Source organism: Calypte anna, chromosome 2 (genome assembly GCF_003957555.1).
Source record: "Calypte anna isolate BGI_N300 chromosome 2, bCalAnn1_v1.p, whole genome shotgun sequence".
NCBI classification, from domain to species: domain Eukaryota; kingdom Metazoa; phylum Chordata; class Aves; order Apodiformes; family Trochilidae; genus Calypte; species Calypte anna.
This window is the reverse complement of record NC_044245.1, coordinates 104270062-104287789: the sequence shown is the minus strand read 5'-3', so window position 1 is coordinate 104287789 and position 17728 is coordinate 104270062. Positions and strand designations below refer to the sequence as shown.

At 41.0% G+C, this 17728-nt stretch overlaps 1 protein-coding gene across 3 annotated transcripts in view; it reads left to right on the top strand.

Annotated features, from left to right (window-relative positions):
• Positions 1-3598: 3598 nt before the first annotated feature.
• The window catches only part of TMEM241 (transmembrane protein 241), a 57670-nt gene continuing 43540 nt past the window's right edge, over positions 3599-17728 (top strand). For all 3 annotated transcript variants that reach the window (XM_030446156.1, XM_030446155.1, XM_030446157.1), the window contains exons 1-5: positions 3599-3754; positions 6054-6100; positions 8677-8754; positions 12817-12898; positions 16414-16491. In XM_030446156.1, the coding sequence (XP_030302016.1) occupies positions 3683-3754; positions 6054-6100; positions 8677-8754; positions 12817-12898; positions 16414-16491 (357 nt within the window). In that variant the 5' untranslated portion in view covers positions 3599-3682. The remainder of the gene's footprint in view (positions 3755-6053; positions 6101-8676; positions 8755-12816; positions 12899-16413; positions 16492-17728) is intronic.

Below are 17728 nucleotides of genomic sequence, written 5' to 3'. Positions count from 1 at the left end.
ACCGAGGTGGCCGTGAGGTCAGCGGCAGAGCCCGGAGCTACCGGGGGTCGCCCGCCCGGCCGCCCACTCGCTGAGCTGAGAGCGCTAGGCGGGAGGGCACTGCGGGGCGCCAGGGGAGCTGTGCTGAGGGCACGGCACATGGGGGGTGACTTTGAGATCAGCCCAGCAAGCCACGCGTGTCCTGGGCTGCATCGTGAACTGCGTGGGCAGCAGGTGAAGGGAGGGGATGCTGCACCCCTACTCTGCTTTCCTGAGACCCCCACCTGGAGTGCTGGGTCCCCAACGTAGGAGGAACATGGAGCTGATGGAGCAAGTCTAGAGGAGGGGCACAAAGGTGATCAAAGGGCTGGAGTACCTGTCCTGTGAAGACAGGCTCAGAGAGTTGGGGTTTCTCAGCCTGGAGAAGAGAAGGCTCCAGGGAGACCTTGTAGGAGCCTTCCAGTACCTGAAGGGGCTACAGGAAAGATGGGGGAGAGGGTGGACTTAGTACAGGGGCATGTAGTAACAGGATGAGGGGGGATGTTTTTAAACTGCAAGAAGTTTAGATTAGATATTAGGAAGAAATTCTCTGCTATGAGGGTGGTGAGGCACTGGCACAGGTTGCCCAGAGAAGTCATGGACTCTCCATCCTTGGAAGTGTGCAAGGTCAGGTTGGATGGGGCTTTTGAGCAGCCTGGCCAACTGGGAGGTGTCCCTGCCCATAGCAAGGGGGACAGGGCAACCCTCACAGAAGAGAATTTATTTCTAATGTCTGAGTCTATGTCCTCTTCCAGTTAATTGCCATTATCCCTTGTCCTGTTGCTACATAACCCTGTAAAAGTTCCCTCCCAAGCTTTCCTGTAGGCCCCCTTCAGATACTGGAAGGCTGCTATAAGGTCATTCTGGAGCCTTCTCCAGGCTGAACAACCCCAGCTTTCTCAGTCTGTTTTCACAGGAGAGCTGCTCCCACCCTCTGATCATGTTCCTGCCCCACAAAGCTGGCGGGCTCTGGGAGCAGAGGAGTTGTCAGGGGTTTTAGAGTCCCTGTGGCATCCTCAATCCTCCACAGGGTCAGTTCCCTGTTACACATCTAGCAAAGACAGCGCTGCCAGGGCCCAGCAAACACCACTCCTGACAACTCATAAGCATGCAAGCATCAAATTTGTCAGCCAAAGTTCACCTCATTTGTCCTTAACAACCTGCAATGATGTAAGACATTCCAACCTCCCAAGATAATCTGTTCCACCACTCATTACTGCAGAAAGTCCCCAAGTAAAGGGCAGAGGGTTTGGAGGAAGGAAGGGACAAAGGATATAATACATGATAGATGGGCTGTGCCACAGAGATGTTGGAATGGCTTTGTTTGGTGATGCTGTACCAGTGCAGTTCTTATCCTCTCTACCCTTGGCCCTGGCAGAAAGAGATTATTTCTTTCCCCTTGCAGCCACATTTTGGGGTGTAAAGATTGCTGACATACCCCCTTCAATCTTCTTCAGCTAAATTTATCAATTTTATAAATGAGCAGAATGTCAAAACAATGTCCTGATGCCCAGAGAAAATAATTCCTCTAGCACAACTGTACAAGCATTGATTAAGAAAACTAGTTTTGGTAGTTTCTGATTAAAAAAGACATGAGAAATGACTTAGTATTCCTATGTCTTTTCATTCAGTTTTTAATTTTCAGATATAAGTGATTTTTATAGTCTCTTAAATATTATCTAGGCCTTGACCCCGTGATCTCTTATATGAATGGATCAAGCTTTGAACTGTATTATATTAAGAAGAAATGTTCTGCAAAATAACATGCAAACAAAATCACTTGCCACACATTCATGTCTCGTAAAAATAGCTAAAAAAATACACAAAGTATTAAGTTCCCTTCATTGTACTAAAAATAATTCCAAAGCTTGACATAATAATAAATAATTCCAATTACTTGACATGTAATTGAAGTTAGTCATGATAAACAATATTGTCAAATGTTTATATTCTTTCTTAATCAAACCTTTCTCTGCATTTTGCTGTGGGAAGATACATCATCTTTGCCCGTCTGCCACTTTTAATAGGAACTGCAAGAAACAGAGATATCACTGTAATATTTTGTATGAAAATGACACTCTACTAAAATGAAAAGTAAAAGGTATCCTTACCACATGCTTACATGTAAACTTTTATGTTTTTTAAAAGCTTTAGAGACTGAATTTGGGATGCAATGTAGCGTACTTTTGTCTGCAAAGTACACATTTGCCTACAAAGTGCACAAGGTTACAGATTTCTAGAGCTTTGAGCACATGCTCTGCAAAGTGGAAATGCTGTATCACCTACCCTACCATCTCTACAGCATCCATTACGGTGGTGTATCACCATTACATTGGTGTATCAGTGAGCTCTGTAAAGCCTGGGTGGGCCAAAATTTTCAGCACTGAAAATCCAATGTCTGTTTTGGGCCACCTCCTTAAGAACCAGGTAGGATTGTGTCTGATGGAGCAAAAGGCTTGAATTTGACTTGGTGAGGTGCAGACCATTCAGCTTTTGTGCTTTGTCTCCTGACTTTTGAGGCTAAATGTAGCAGGTTAGGCTCATTTTGTGGGCTGGATTTGGCATTGGATCTACCAGTTAGTGACCCCCCCACTCCACACTTTAGGCCACACTCATTTCCTTATTTATGTTACTTTGCTCTGTCCTCCAAAAATAGGGTGTACATATACAGGAAGTTCCCTGTTCTTAGCATTACTTGAGGAAGTCCAGATGAGAACTGCTGAGATAGGGCCCTGCTAATACCAGATCTGTGAAGAAACAGCCTTACCTTAGCTGTAATAAAAAATGGTAATCATGACTAGGTAGGGTGTGTCCCACTGCTTCTGTACCTCCCTGGGATATCTATAGTTCACACATCACCTATGAATCATAGAATGATTTGGGTTGGAAGAGGCCTTCAAAGGTCATCTTGTCCAACCCCCCTGCTGGGAGCAAGGCCATCTTCAACTTGATCAGATTGCTCAGAGCCCCATCCATCATGATCTGGAATGTTTCCAGGAATGGGTCTTCTACCACCTCTCTGGGCAACCTCTTCCAGTGCTTCACCACACTCACTGTAAAAAAATTCTTCCTTCTACCTGGTCTAAATCCACCCTCTATTAGTTTAAAACCATTACCCCTTGCGCTATAACTACATGCCCTTAATAGAAGTCTGTCCGTATCTTTCTTCAGGTACTGGAAGGCTGCTGGAAGGTCTCCTCGGAGCCTTCCCTTCTCCGGGCTAAACAACCCCAAGTCTCTCAGCCTGTCCTCACAGGAGAGTCTGTGATCATCTCTGATCATCTTTGTGCCCCTCCTCTGGACCCGCCCCAAGAAGTCGATGTCTTCCTTTTACCGGGGACTCTAGAACTGGACACATTTCCCAAGGGGGTCTTACAGGAGCAAAGCAGAGCGGGTGGGAGGAATCATCTCCCTCGCCCTCCCGGCCACGCCGGCAGCCCAGGACACACACATCCCCCTCATATCCAGCTTTTCATCCACTTGTGCCCTCAACTCTCCTCAGCGGGACTGCCCGGTACGACTGCGAGGCGGCAGCCGCGGCCCTTTAAGGAGGCGGTGCCCGGTGCCTCTTGGCGTGGCCGCGGCGCGACGTGTCGTTGGCATGGCGGCCGCCCGGCCGGCCCGCTGCCCCGGCAGGCATTGGCGGCGGGACGCGCGGTGACAGATGTATTTGAAGAGGCCGGCGGGCGGCCTCGCCTTCTGCCTCTTCTACCTGGCCTCCTGCTTGATCAACAAGGTGAGGGCGGGCGCCGAGCCACCACAAGTCTCGGAGGGGCCGGGGCGGGGGCAAAGCGAGGCGAAGGGAAACGCGGGGCTGTAGCTGGAGCGGGGATGGGCGCGCCTGAGAGGGGGAGATGAGTGCAGGGACCCGGGCGGAGGAGAAGGGACTGTACCCAGTGCTTGCCCTGCCCTGCTCGGGGAGAGCCGGCGAGTGAACCCTTGCCCGGGCAAGCGCTGCGTACGAGTGAAAAAAAACCCCCGGCAATTCAGCCCAAACCCACGACGCTGCCCATCCCCGTGTGCGTTATCATAGAGGAGATAGATAGATGTCTGTTCTCCCACCGGTCTTGTTTTCCTCTGTGTGTCTTTGTTTCCATGACGTGTATGTTCCAGTAGTGGTATATTTGGGAGACTGAAGGGGTGACATGGTGTTGTTCAGGTGGATGAAATATGAGTTACAGAGCCAGAAATCCTGCAGCTCTTCAAGCACCAGTGATGCTTGAGTGTATTTTATTATTGGGCATCCAGCATCCACTGGCTGCACAGTCATTCCCAAAAGAAAATCACAATAGTTTTGGGTTGGAAGGGATGTTATAGATCACCTGTTTCGAATCCCCTGTGCCATTGGCCGAGACACCTCCCACTAGACCAGGTTGCTCAAAGTTCCATCCAACCTGTCCTTGAACACTTCCAGGGAGGGGGAAACATCAGCTTCTCTGAGCAACCTGTGCCACTATCTTACCACTGTCAACACCCTCAATCTATTAAATTTTAAAATAATACTAAGTATCTAAGGGGAAAATCTGCAATATTAAAGGTTTGGACTTGATGATCTCTGAGGTCCCTTCCAACCCAGCCAATTCTATGATTCTATGATTCTGTACCATATAGACCAAGACATTATAGTCATATAAACCCTTTGATGGTTAATTAGCTTGCAGATTGCAAGGACAGTGATTTCCACTGTGCAGTTTAGTTGTCTGTTGATATTGTTAAAATATCTAAGCAGAAGGAAAAGCAGGCTGAAGATGGTCACATTGTGAATAAAATTGTATATTTTAATGGCAATTTGAAGAGGTTTTCTCATTCTGTGAGGAGATAGAGTAACCACTTCTTGCTATCCTATTTATCAGGGAGTGGGCCTGTGTTTCTGGTGCAGATTTCTGAAATAAAAGATATTTTTTAAGGAACCAGGGTGCTCGTTTTGAGGGAAAGTTAGAGAAAAGCAGCATCTCAGAAATGAAAATGAAACATTTTCTTAGCATCTGCCACTGGTTTCCTATTCTAAAGTATATTTGCCATTAAGGGTGCCCAGAAGGAGGCTAAAGTCCAGATGTGAAGTTTGTAGGGAGAGATAACATGCTTTATTTGATTGCTAGGTGTGGTGAACATTTAAACAGAAAAGGGCTAGAAGAGCTTCCAAATTGCATCATGCCTTGGAAAATGTACTTGGCTAACTACATTTGAGAGGAAGTTGGAAGGACATTGACATAGGGCCTACATTTTCAAACTTGAATGTCAGTTTTAATGTCATAGAATTAAAATACCTATAATACAGACTTTTCAGTTGATGCAGGTAATATATAAATTAAAGTGTTTGGTATGGACATGTGCAGGTCAATTCAGAACCCATGTGACAGTTCAGACAAGTATATGTATAATGTGACCCTTTGTTGCTCATCATAACTCTGTTTATTGATGCCAATAAATGCTAAAATTCAACACCCCTCAGACCTAAAAACTGGACTTTACAAAGTGCTCAGCACAGTTTTCTCTCTCTTGAAAGCTTTCCGTTTCTCCTCTTGCCATTGACAACTTCTGCTGGCTCCTGGAAGGAATGGCAAGTACCTTTCCTTTCATCTGAGAAAGTTTCAGTCATTCTTCTTCACAAAAATAGTATTTATATAGTTCATTATGGGAAATTGTTAGATGACTAATCTTGACTGTGCCAAAGTTTGCTTATGAGATATGATATGGTTTAAAATCACAAATGCTTGTATCTTTTTGTTCCTGTTAATCCTTTTCCCATTCAGTGAGATGCTTGGAAAGAGAGCAATTCAGAAGGTAGTCTTCTGTCCATTCTTCAGTGTGTCCACTCCATACATCATATAGTGTCTGCTACATTCCACAGTGACTGGGGGCAGCATCCAGCAGTTTTGGTGTCGGAAGAGAAATCACTGAAAACTTTTTTTGGCCTTTTTATTTTTTGTTTGTTTTGGTAGAAACTTTTTTGTGTTTGTTGCTCTTGTGATTGGTTGTTAATGTTTTAATGCTGTAAATGTGTGAAGTCCATTAATTTGGTGTTTGTTTTCCAGTATGTCCTGTCTGTTCTGAATTTTACCTACCCTACCCTTTTTCAAGGGTAAGTACTGTTTCAAGAATACAGTTGTTTGAAAAATTACTCTAATCAGTATTTCTGTGCCATGCTGAAATTAACTTGAGTACCTCTTGCCATTAGTGGCTTTTGCTTTCTAGTGAACATACTCCATAAAACCTTAGTAAAGTGTACATTAATGTGTTTTGGTTAATTTTTAATGATGATGTAATTAAGATAGATAGACTCCATCATTGCTTATTTTTCTGAGTCTCTTATACTTCAGCATAGGAAAGTAGCAATTACAGTACAGCCTGTCTTTGGAAATGTCACTCATGGGTAATGTGCAGCTGTGGTGTTTCCTTACACTATGCTAACAAAAACCAGCATATAGAAATACCATGTTGCTTATTGTAATGCTTAACTTTTGTTGTCACTATTATATGTTAATGGTTGTAATGTGCAATTAAGTGTAACCATATATAAGTTAAAAATTTGTGAGACATTTGATTAAAATCTGGCCTCTTAGAGTCAAGACTTCCCCCTTTTATTCTTCTGATAGAACGGTAAAATCTGCAGGCACTGGATATGTTTAAGTCCTTTACTGCTTCTTAGCATGGCTTACACCTTTGCCTAATTTGCAGACCCAGGACTGTGGTGAATGCTAGGGATAATTCCTTTGGGCATCTCCATTTTCTTTGAGTGTACTCAGCTCTATTAAATGAACAACAATTGTTTTCTTCAGTTCTGACACACACACACCACACAGGCTGTCTCTTGAACAAGGTTTTTAGCATATGGGGAAAGGGTTTTGAGTAATGTCTATAGAATACAAGTATGGTGTATCAACAGTAAAAAAGCATACTTCAGTACCAAGCAACTGCATTATGGTATGTGTTACCACAGCTATTTTCTTTCTCTATTACTCAGAAATGCATCTCAGCATCTTAATATTTTCCTATAAGTTCTGGCTTTTAGAGGTGACATTTCCATCAATGTTATTAAGTAGTTAAGAAGTGCTCTCATTTACAACTATGAGAGAATGAGCAAAGAAGTGAAAGAGTATTAATTCTGAGTTCATGCTGTTATTGTTAACTGTTATTATTTTTGTTCCCTGTAAAATCTAAGACTGTGTTGCATTGTGATAAGGATCTGGAATTGTTACTAACTTCAACTTATGTCCTTAAATCTTGAGACAAGAGGAAATTTTTCACAATAAAGTTGATGGGAATTCATCACAGTCAGAGCAAAGTCAAGCCTGCAGCAAACATCAGGGATACCTGGCTTTTAAGCTCTCTTTATGCTTCTCACTTTAAAAAAAGAGGAAATGAGCTGTGATAGTATTGAATACTGATCATACCCATGTGGACAGTGAGGTCGCTCCTCTCTGACACTGTCCAGCTCTAGGTAATACTGCATAGTGTGAATATTTGCTTATTGGAGTATGTGTGAGAGAGATTTTAAATAACTGCTTGAATTAATTACAGTGGATGAGAATAATAAGTAAAATCACCTCTGTACTTGTTACAGATGCATTACAGCAGATGGGAATAGTAAATAAAATAATTTTTGTACCTGTTACAGATGTTAGTGTGATTTAACACAGTGGGACAAGATCTCTGAACTATGCTAGATGTTCAAGGCTTTTCACCTAAAAAACATGAAACACCTCGCTAGCTTAAAACTATCTTAAGGAATAAAGATGCTAATAATTTATTTTAAAGCTTTAAAAAAAAGTGTGCATCACTTCTAATTTTAAGTTATCTGCAAACATTTCAAAGACCTTGCATATTATTTCCATAGTAGATTAAGGAATACCTTTACAGTATGATAAGTCATTAGATATTTAAGTCAATGCAGAATATATGTAATTATTATATACCTTTTCAATGAGAAAACCACAGTATTGTGGTTTATATGCAAGGTTAGGTGGCTGCAAAGATATTTTCTCTAGAGACTCTGAATCAGAAGCTCATGCAGCATAATGATGTTATTGTTGATGACACTTCACTTGGTGCTTGCTGCAGAAGATCCAAGGGGGTGGGAAAGCAGGCTGGGTCTGAGGGAGATTTTAATCTAAGCCCAGCATGAATAATCATGGGAAGTCATAGAGATAGTGTTTGAAACCACTAGGACTGCACACATCATTCTTGGGACCTGTTGGTCATCTGAAGAGAGTCAGAATTTTGAAATCATGTTTATTTGTTGCAACAGTAACAGCTTTTGCACAAAAAGATACTAATCTCCTGTCACAAACTTTGCCTTACTTGCTTCTTCAGATCATCAGGACCTTAACATCATTAATATTGTTGTAAACCTTGTGTGGGCAAAGATGATAAAATGGGGGTTTGATAATAAGACTAAGACAATTGTGGGAGATGGTAATTTACAAAACATTTGAAACAGGAGGTGGAAGCACCAGCGTTTTAAAAAGTCTGGAGGAAATGAAGGCCCACAAAAATTAAAAATTAAAAAAGGAGTAGTGGCATCCCTGGAAACCTAGAGATACAGTAGATAACTACAGTCATGGATGTACTGGGAGAGAATCTGTGGTTTTTAGGGTCATACTCCATGGGTTTAAAATGGGCAAACAATTCAGAGGTGCTGTTTTGTTTCTGTTTCAGGTGGCAGACATTGGTGGGTGGACTTCTGCTTCATGTCTCCTGGAAGCTCGGCTGTGTAGAGATAAACTTGTGTTCAAGGTACTGTGGGGTTTGCAGTGTCTTCTAAATGCTTCTTTTCTGTACCTGGGTTATGACATAGCTAAAATTGGTTGTAGGTATTACTCACTTGCTAAAATATGTCAGTGTGTGTATGTTTTTATGTATTCACAGGTATAGGAGAGATCTTTTGTTTTAGTCTAATGAATGTTCATGACACACACTTCAGCTGATCATTAATACAAAGTAGTTTAACCTTGGTAAGACAGTCAAAAAAGCATAGACAGTAGTAAAAAAGAGAAGGATAATTTATCCAACTGTCTGCCCACATCTCTTCCCTGCATCATTTTATAGTATTACAAGAGAAACCTTAGTAATGTTAGTTAAGGGCATCGACAGATACTTCCCCCAAACCTCAGTGCAGTGAAGTCCACGAATGTCATCTGCCTTTTTCTCAAATGGGAGTCATTCACCATTTCTTAACTCTAGCATTTGTAAATGCAGCAAGAGCAGCCACTGCATACAGGTTTGATATAATAATCAAACTCCAAATTAAAAGGTGCTTAGTAGACAAAGATCAGCTGTCTGTGACGGCAACTTGGAAGAGTTGTAGTCTGCTTGGATCCATTCTGCAGTGTGGATTTTGGCATATGTTTTTATTTCTCAAAATGTTATAATTTAGAAGATGTATGCCCACACCAATTATTGAATCTCTGGAGGTACTAAAAACTTTACCAGACAATGACCTGAGGAATGTGACTTGGCTCTGAAAGTGGAGGGTATTGGGCAAGATGACTGCCAGACCTCTCTTCCAATGTAACTTTTTTTGGTGATTCTGTATTAGCAAATGACAACTGATGAATTTTCTGTTTGGGATTTGAACAGTTGTCTTATGAAACTAAATATCCTTATTTGGAATGAAATCCTGTGTGTTTGTCAGAAGAACCAGACTAAACCATGTCCATAAGGACCAGGTCCACACATCGTTTAAATACCTCCTGGGATGAAGACTTTGACTTCACAGAACAGTCTAAAGGAAAAAGGGGTACTCTGTAATGTCCTTTTTAGTTCAACTTTTCACCACTAGATGGTTACTTGTTGCTTTAAATCATGACATTGAAGACGTTGAATATTTTTTTCCAGGTTGGAAAATATGTTTTCTTTTTTTTTTTCACAACTTCAGAGATATTAAAGAAAATACTGGACAAGAACCATTTTGTGCTGTTGAAGAGGATGCTTTTATCTAAAAAAAGCTCTGGTGAAAAATCATTTGTCTTTTGACAATGAAGACTTCAAGCCACTAGATGTCAGCACACCATAGGAAAAGTGGCTGAAATACATCTTAAGAAACCTTTTCATATGTTTGAGTATTACAGGATGCTTGTTGTGGAATAGACTGAATAAAATGGCTAGAATTAATTTAATCCTTTGCTAAACTAGACTTTTAGAACATATCTCTTATATTAAAAAACAAAACCGCGAAAAAAACCCAAACTGCCAAAAAAACCAACCAAACAAAAAGTTGTCTAACATGCAAACACAGTGTCTCAAAGACTCTGTCTACCAGTTCCTCTCAAGTTCCTTTCCCCTCCAAAGTGGAAGACATTTCTTGGCATATACAGAATATTTTTCTAGGAATCTGAGTTTGGCAGTTTGGGTTTTATGGTTTTGGTTTTGGTATATTTGTAGGATACTCAGGAATACCAAACCGAGTTTCCAGTCTTGTCTCACTTCGCACAATAAACTTCTACTCATTTGTTTGGTTATTTCTACAAAGTCTCAGTATTTATGTCATGTGGACTGATCCCATGTGCTTTTCTGAGCTAGTTTAGTTATCCCAAAGTATCTCAGCAGATTTATTTTATTGCACAGAGCTCATCACCTTTTGTCTAAAGCCAGGAATTCGAGTTTCACAATTAAAAAATCCAAACCAACAAATAAAAACATATTACTTGGAGTAGTTTCTCATAGGTTTTGTGAATATCCTGCTTTTCAGCTGCTTCCCCTCAGTACTCCCAGCTCTAAGGAGCTCCATCACCATCATTGTACAGAATGAATGGCGAAACTTTTATCCAAAGCAGGGGCTCTGTGGCAGAGAAATCTGTATAGCAGTAGAGCATGGGTATAATGGTGAGATTTGCTACCCAGTTTCTGCCTAGCCCCTTGCAGGCACTGAAGTCCTATGTGTTCTGGTTGGCATTTCTTGCAGTGCTGAACTTTCCCTGCAGCAGCTCAGAACCTTGCTTAAACCAGAGATCCAAAGTGTGCTTTAGGGGAAGTTACCCACTGACTTGCGTGGGCTTTGGATCTGCTCCTACAACCACAAGCTCATCAGTTCTTTGTCACAGAGCTTTCCTGGTTTGCTTGTACATCACTCTATTGCCAGCATAAGAAGTTACTAATTGGTTTACGTACAAGACAGATTGTTGGTGCTGACACCTTACATCAGACATCCATGCATTCTTTTTCAGTCCTGAAATTCCCACTTGGCAGCATACAATTCCACCCTTCCATCACAGAAAAACATCTGAAGTAATTTACCATTGCACTTCACAGTATCGAATTGGAGATGAAGATATATTTGGGATTCTTAGAATTTAGTGGTGGAGAACATGAGAGAGTATTATGTTCTACATGAAAATTCAGTTTTCACCGTGTGTTCCTTTCATCTTCCCAGCTCTTCTTTCTTTTCTTCTCTTCTCTCTGCTTTTCTTCCATTTGTTGCAGTTCCAGTTGGATGCTTTTCTTTGTTAGTGTCTGATGTGAAGTTGTTGGTAATGAGGTATAACAGTTTTAGATCCAAGTCTCAATGAAAATCCTGTTGAAGTCAGTAACCTCAAAAAGAACAGGGTGTTTATAAAAAAGGGTGGTGTCCATACCAGAAAAACAGCTAATATTTATGCCAGTAAAAGGAACTAAAGATTACTCTATTTTTATTACCCTGGATTTCTGATCAAGTACCTTAGAAAATTATATATTAAAGAAGAAGAGGGAATGTAATGTTTAGGTTTTCTTTCTTGTCTGAGCTTACATGAGTCTTTGGGCATGTTTTTTCTTCATTGTTCTGATTTAATCTTTTAGTCATCTTTATTTCTTCTGTTCCATGAAGTGTGGTAGTGTAGAGGTACCTATAATTACGTTATTTTAATTCTTACATGTTAGTTGGAAATGTAATCTGAATTAAGGAACTACAAGCATCTTGGTTTCATTTTGAGATCCAGCATTATTCACTAACCTTCCTTTGACTTTTCTTCAAAGCTTAGGAAGAGTGAAAGAGGGTAGCATTGAACTCAGCCCTAGGAACCCTTTGGATCAGGCCTTTAGATCACTGCTACTCCTTTCCTCCCTTGCTCAAAATCTCACATTTCTCTCTCTGAAATTTACCACCTACCTGATCCCTTTTTTCCTTTAAGTACCAAATGAATAAAGGGAAAACTGCGAGTTCTGAAGCCCCTTTTCAGAATGGAAACCTGACCCTACTGCAGTAACCATGGCTAAAAAAAAAATAAGATCAATACGTGATGACTTCATTCCTCTTTTAGTTGTCAAAATGCCTCTAGGAGTTTGGCTTAGTCAAAGGAGTGTCATTAGGAAATCTCAAGAGGCAGGCTCCCACAGAGACAATCTGATCTTTAGGAAGAATCTCTTCATAAATCTGGCTGAGAAATTACTGTGTGGGTGGCCAAGTGTATTTGTACATAGTGAAAATGTGTGCTGTCTGTGCAAGTACGCCATTTTATGCCTTCATTTGTCAGTTTTTCTTCCTTTTACAATGCATTAAGGAAATCAGTTGAAATTTCTCTCCCTTAAAACTAATAGAAGCAATTGCTGCAAAACAATTTTTACAGGGAGAGAAGCCAGGGAAAGAGTGAAAGGAAGAAGACATATCATGGAGATAGCTCATGTCTGGGATTAGATGAAGCGACTAATTTCTGCCTCAGACTTTTTTGCTATATGGGAGAAATACCCAGCAATCAAACAATGAATTTAATATGCACACCTTTAAAATATATGTACATACATAAGATTTTATTCCTTGCAAGCAACAGTTGCTGAGTGCACGTAAACAGAATATGGTGAAGTAATGGGATTTTGTTTTCACAGGTCTGAAATCCTGTCATGGCTTCCTGCTTCAGTACTGTTTGTTGGCATCATTTATGCTGGCTCTAGGGCACTGTCTAGACTGGTAAGAAATGCACAAGTAGAAATCCCTTGAACAGTACTTTCATACAAAGTGTTTAATGGTGTTCCTGGGTTGGGAGGGAAGAAGGGAAGAGGGGTGTAAATAATACATTGTTAATGGTGCTAAAACAGCAGCCCAACCCTAGGAAATGTAGAGCATTATCCATGACAGTCCAAAGGAGTCAGCATCTCTCTAGAGTATTCTGTTTTTTTGCAGAATAGATCTTCAGTGGTTTGAGTTGGTCAAGTAGAGAGAAGCTGAAGAAGTTAGGAACTGTGACTTGGTAAAAGGGGTAATGGGGTCATGGAAATTTCTGCCAGGAAGAGGATGAAGACCATTTCAGTGAGAGGCTTTTGAAGCTTTACAGGGTCTGAAAAAATATATTGGTAGTTGGAAAGAGATTATGGGAAGGGTTAGACAAATCAGGTTTATGATTCATTTGAATCACAATAATCTACCCAATGTTTAGAGGATGTAAAATCTGCCTTCATTAAAGTTGAATGTTTCTTAACTAAATGTTAGTCTTCCAAAAAAAAAAACAAAACCCAACCAACCAACCAAACGCATACCAAAACAACAACAACAGCAAAATCAATCAAGGAAAAAACAACAAAACTTAAAAAAAAAAAAAGGTGACATGAAATATTAAACACTAGAGATATTTTATTGCAGTTATCCAGTCTGTCAGGGCCAGTTTTTGTCCTAGTTCCCCTCTGCATTTTTTCCAATGCATCTTAATCCAGTTCCAGTCTCAGCTCCTAAACCCTAAAAAGGATCAAGAGGGAATTTTGGACAAGATTCTGCTTTGTAGTGATGCCTTGAACATCCCAGTGGAGAGGTAGGGCAGAAAAGGACAGGAGGTCCTTTGTCCTCATAAATAAGGTTGCGTGCCTCATCTCTGACCTAAGTGGCCTTTGGAAAGCACACTCATGTGCTCAGAAGCCCCATGTGCCTCTAGATTAGAATCATAGAACTGTTTTGGTTGGAAAAGAACCTTAAAATCATGGAGTCCAACCATTAACCTAACTTGGCTGAGTTCATTGCTAAACCATGTCCCTCAGCACCACATCTGCACGTCTTTTGAACACCTCCAGAGATGGTGATTCAACCACCTCCCTGGGCAGCCTGTTCCTGTGTTTGATAACCCTTTCAGTGAAGGAAGTTTCTTATAATATCCCGTCTAATTAGCTCTGTCTTGGGCTGACTGCATTTACTTCCTCTTGGTTCCTTGTCAAAGCAAGTTCCACTGGGCTTCCCTAGTGTAAACTGAGCAAAGATACCTAAGGAGAGCCCTGTCTGGAAACAGCAATAAGGCCTTGGCAGTAGCATCTTTTCTTTCTGCTCCTCTGGGAGGTGGAGGACATATGAATCACATCCTCTCTGCTTTTTCTTCTTCACTTCCTAGTCATCCCATAAGTTACCTCTTTGCCCTCCTGTACCTGCTCTGGTCATTCAAGAATGAGATACACTGGAATGGCAGAGGAACTGTGAGTGGTTTTGGTTTGTATCCCAAACATTTTGTTTTGTAAGGAACATCTCCCATTTCTGAATGGCTTTTTGTTATACAGTAAAGAAGATTTAGAGGCCTAATTCTGCAGCTATTTTAGGAGGAAAGACAAAAGGACAAGTGGTTTTAGGCCATAGTTACTATATAATGCCTTGTACTGGGGCTAGATTCAATCCTGCTCAGAAGCTTTACTTAGAATAATTTCATCTACAATTTTTTGGCACAGTGAGAAGGAAAATGGACTCCCCCGAACTCATACCTGAATTGGCTCACGTCAGCAGTGGTTTTGAATTAGGTGGATTTATTCCTAAAGCAGAAATTACGTGCACTTTTTTGATCAAAGCAAGGGAGACCCACTTTCAAACACTCCTGTATGCTGGCAGAGCTACAACCTTAATCTCTGTTTGTGCCTCTCCCTAGAGGTGCTGGCAGTCTCCCTCCCCTGCCCAGGAGTTTAAGGGCTGGAACTGGAGGAGCTTAGTTCTGGACTGTGATGCATTAACAAAAATATGCAGGGCTGCAAAGGGAGGTTTGTACAGAGTCTATTCACCCTGCCTGCCCAACCAGTAAACTTTTCGGAAGCATTAACCCCACTCAAAAATGTAAGAAATACATCTGAGACAATAGACATATGGAGAAGGTTAACTGGGCTAGGCAAACTGGAGCCATTGTTGGCTCCAAAACATGTTTGGAAGAGCTGAAAGCAGGAAGGAGGGAAGAAAAACCCAATAAATTGGCTTCACAGAAGAAAATGTGAATTCTGTCATGAAAATGTGAAAGCTGTCAGCTTGTCAGCTTTCCTTGTGCATGGTTATTTCTTGTATTTCCTATTATTGTGTCAGGCTCAGGATGCTTATGTTAGATACTTCTGGTTTTATGTTCTCAGTTGTCCAACAGCAGGGTTGAGAATTGTTTTTTCAGAACCAGTGACAACTTCATGCTAGTTGTGTTTGTGTGATTTTCAGTCCTTGCTAATATAGAGGTGTTAAAAGTTACCTGGATGTACCTGTTGTATTTATGAATCCACCTAAGTTGTCATCATGACTTAAAATGTTTAACTAGTGATGTTTATCCAACTTTATGGGCAGGAAAAGAAAAATCCAGAAAATACACATTTCTGAATACGAAAGCCAAATTTAAGAGATGCCTGCTGCTTTTGTCACCTGGTACTTAAAAGGCATGGACATCACTGAGTAATTAACTAATTCTCTACTCGTGGGATTTAAATACTATACACAAGTGGGGAAATACTGCTTCCTAAAACTGCTTTAGTCTTTGGATTGTCTCAATCAGAGCAGAGAATTGCTTCTGTTTCATCTGTCTGAGAGACTGTGGATCTGATTTGGAGAGAGTCTTACAAATCTCTAATTCTGGTTGGGTTTGCCCGTGGCAATGGGTGTTTGATTAATTATTGTTATCACAGGGGTTTGTTTCTTAATGATTTCATGTTGGGATGGTGTCCAGGTACCTCAATGGGTATAATTTCAACATCACTGGTGTATGAACTATGACATTGCTACCCTAATTTTGGGCAGCTCTTCCCAGCAGTAACAGAAAGCAATCACCTAAAATCATCTTGCCCATTTCTGTTGCTAGGAGTCATACTGCATTCTTAGTACCAGTAGACAGAGACAGGAAAAATAATGGGAACTGTTTGCTGTGGAGGCTGCAGGTATTTGAACAGAGAGGCAAAACTAGAGGCAGAAACCTGGAGCAAATCTCCCCAAGGTAGCTGCCTGCAAACAAACGGTCTGAGTGCTTGAAAGTGGGAGAAGAAGCAAGCAGGGTCTGTATTTAAAGATGCCTTTGCCATGTAGTAGTGATTGCAATGGGTCTAAGTCTCTTTCAGGAGATATGGCAGATGTTTACAGCTTAAAAAAAAAACAAAAACACAACACCAAACCCAAACCCACAAACATCTGGGACAGCTGTCTGTATGAGGACTGCTCCTTCCTATGTGTGTTACTGTTCTGGGTTGATTTGGATGTTTTTTATTCTCTCCCAATGGCAGCCAATCCCTGTGTTCCTCACCGTGCACAATGCAGCAGAAGTTATAACCTGTGGTTTCCAGAAGTTTGTGCAGAAAGAGGTAACTAATCTATTAACTGATACAAGGAACCTTCTGTAATATAATTGCCCTATAACAAGACCTAATTTTTAATATAGGCATTAGAGCCATATGCTTTTCTGTTCTCACTGTGATATCTACTCATTAGTGAGACCCAGAGAGTGTTTTGCTGTTGACAAGTATCTGTATTAATGTTTTCTTTTCCCCTTTAGCTGATGAAACACTGCAAATGTGTATTGACAGTTTGAGCTGTGTCTTTAAGGCTGGCTTGGTCCTGCTTGTTTTTCCATTCTGAGAATTACTATCACCCCAAGCAGGAATCTCATTGTTTGAGCTGAGAGTGAGGAGGTCATTGTATCCAACCACTTGTTATGTTATTGTATGATTATAGATGGATCACATTTCTGCATGAAATGCAGGAAAAAGTGTTTTTTTAAAAATCTGTTTTGAATGCTAGAGAATCTGTCCCAAGACCTGCTAAAGTCAGGAGAGTAATCCCTGCTTCTTTTTGTAACAGCTGGGTTTGTTTCTCACAAACTGCATTGGGTGTCCTTCTTTTTAGGCTATGAAACACTTTTCTAATTGACCACAGAGTTTCTGTGAGGCAGTGCTGGGAAATCATTAATAACAAAGTTATTTCTTCAGTGGCCTCTGGCTTTGCTGTGGAAGGGATCTTCCATTCATTACCTCTGTTGTGTATGTGGAAGACAAATAAATGGCCCCTGTTTGCTACTCCTAAAAAAATGAAGAGGTCAACAAGGTTATGCCTATGGGACATAGCAGTGTGTAACCATGGCATGTCCCTGCCACATTGTCCTCTGATTAGAGTACCTATCAAAATGTTTTGGATTTTCCCTCTAGCTCACATGTTTGTGTCTCTTTTCTTGGAAGAAAAAAAAAAGCAAAAACAGAATGGACAAGGACAATGTAAACACAAGTCTTTCTGGGAAGCTTCTGGAAAACAATTTTGGACCAAAGGACTGGGAAACTCCCATGAGTTTAGACCAAACTGGTTTGGCTGGGGTAGTACCTAATTAATTAAGAAAACCCAATATTTGGGTACATACAATGCATAGTCTTGGTGTAATTCAAGTTAAATTTGACCACCAGGTATTAAAGCTCACATCTGGTTTTAGGTTTACCTGCTGGCGAGTAATCTAGAAGTACACATCAAATTGAAGTTGGCTAATCTGTAGTCTTGGTTATGTTTTTAGATTAATTTTGCTAAGCAGTGCTCAAACATAATGGGCTGTTGAAT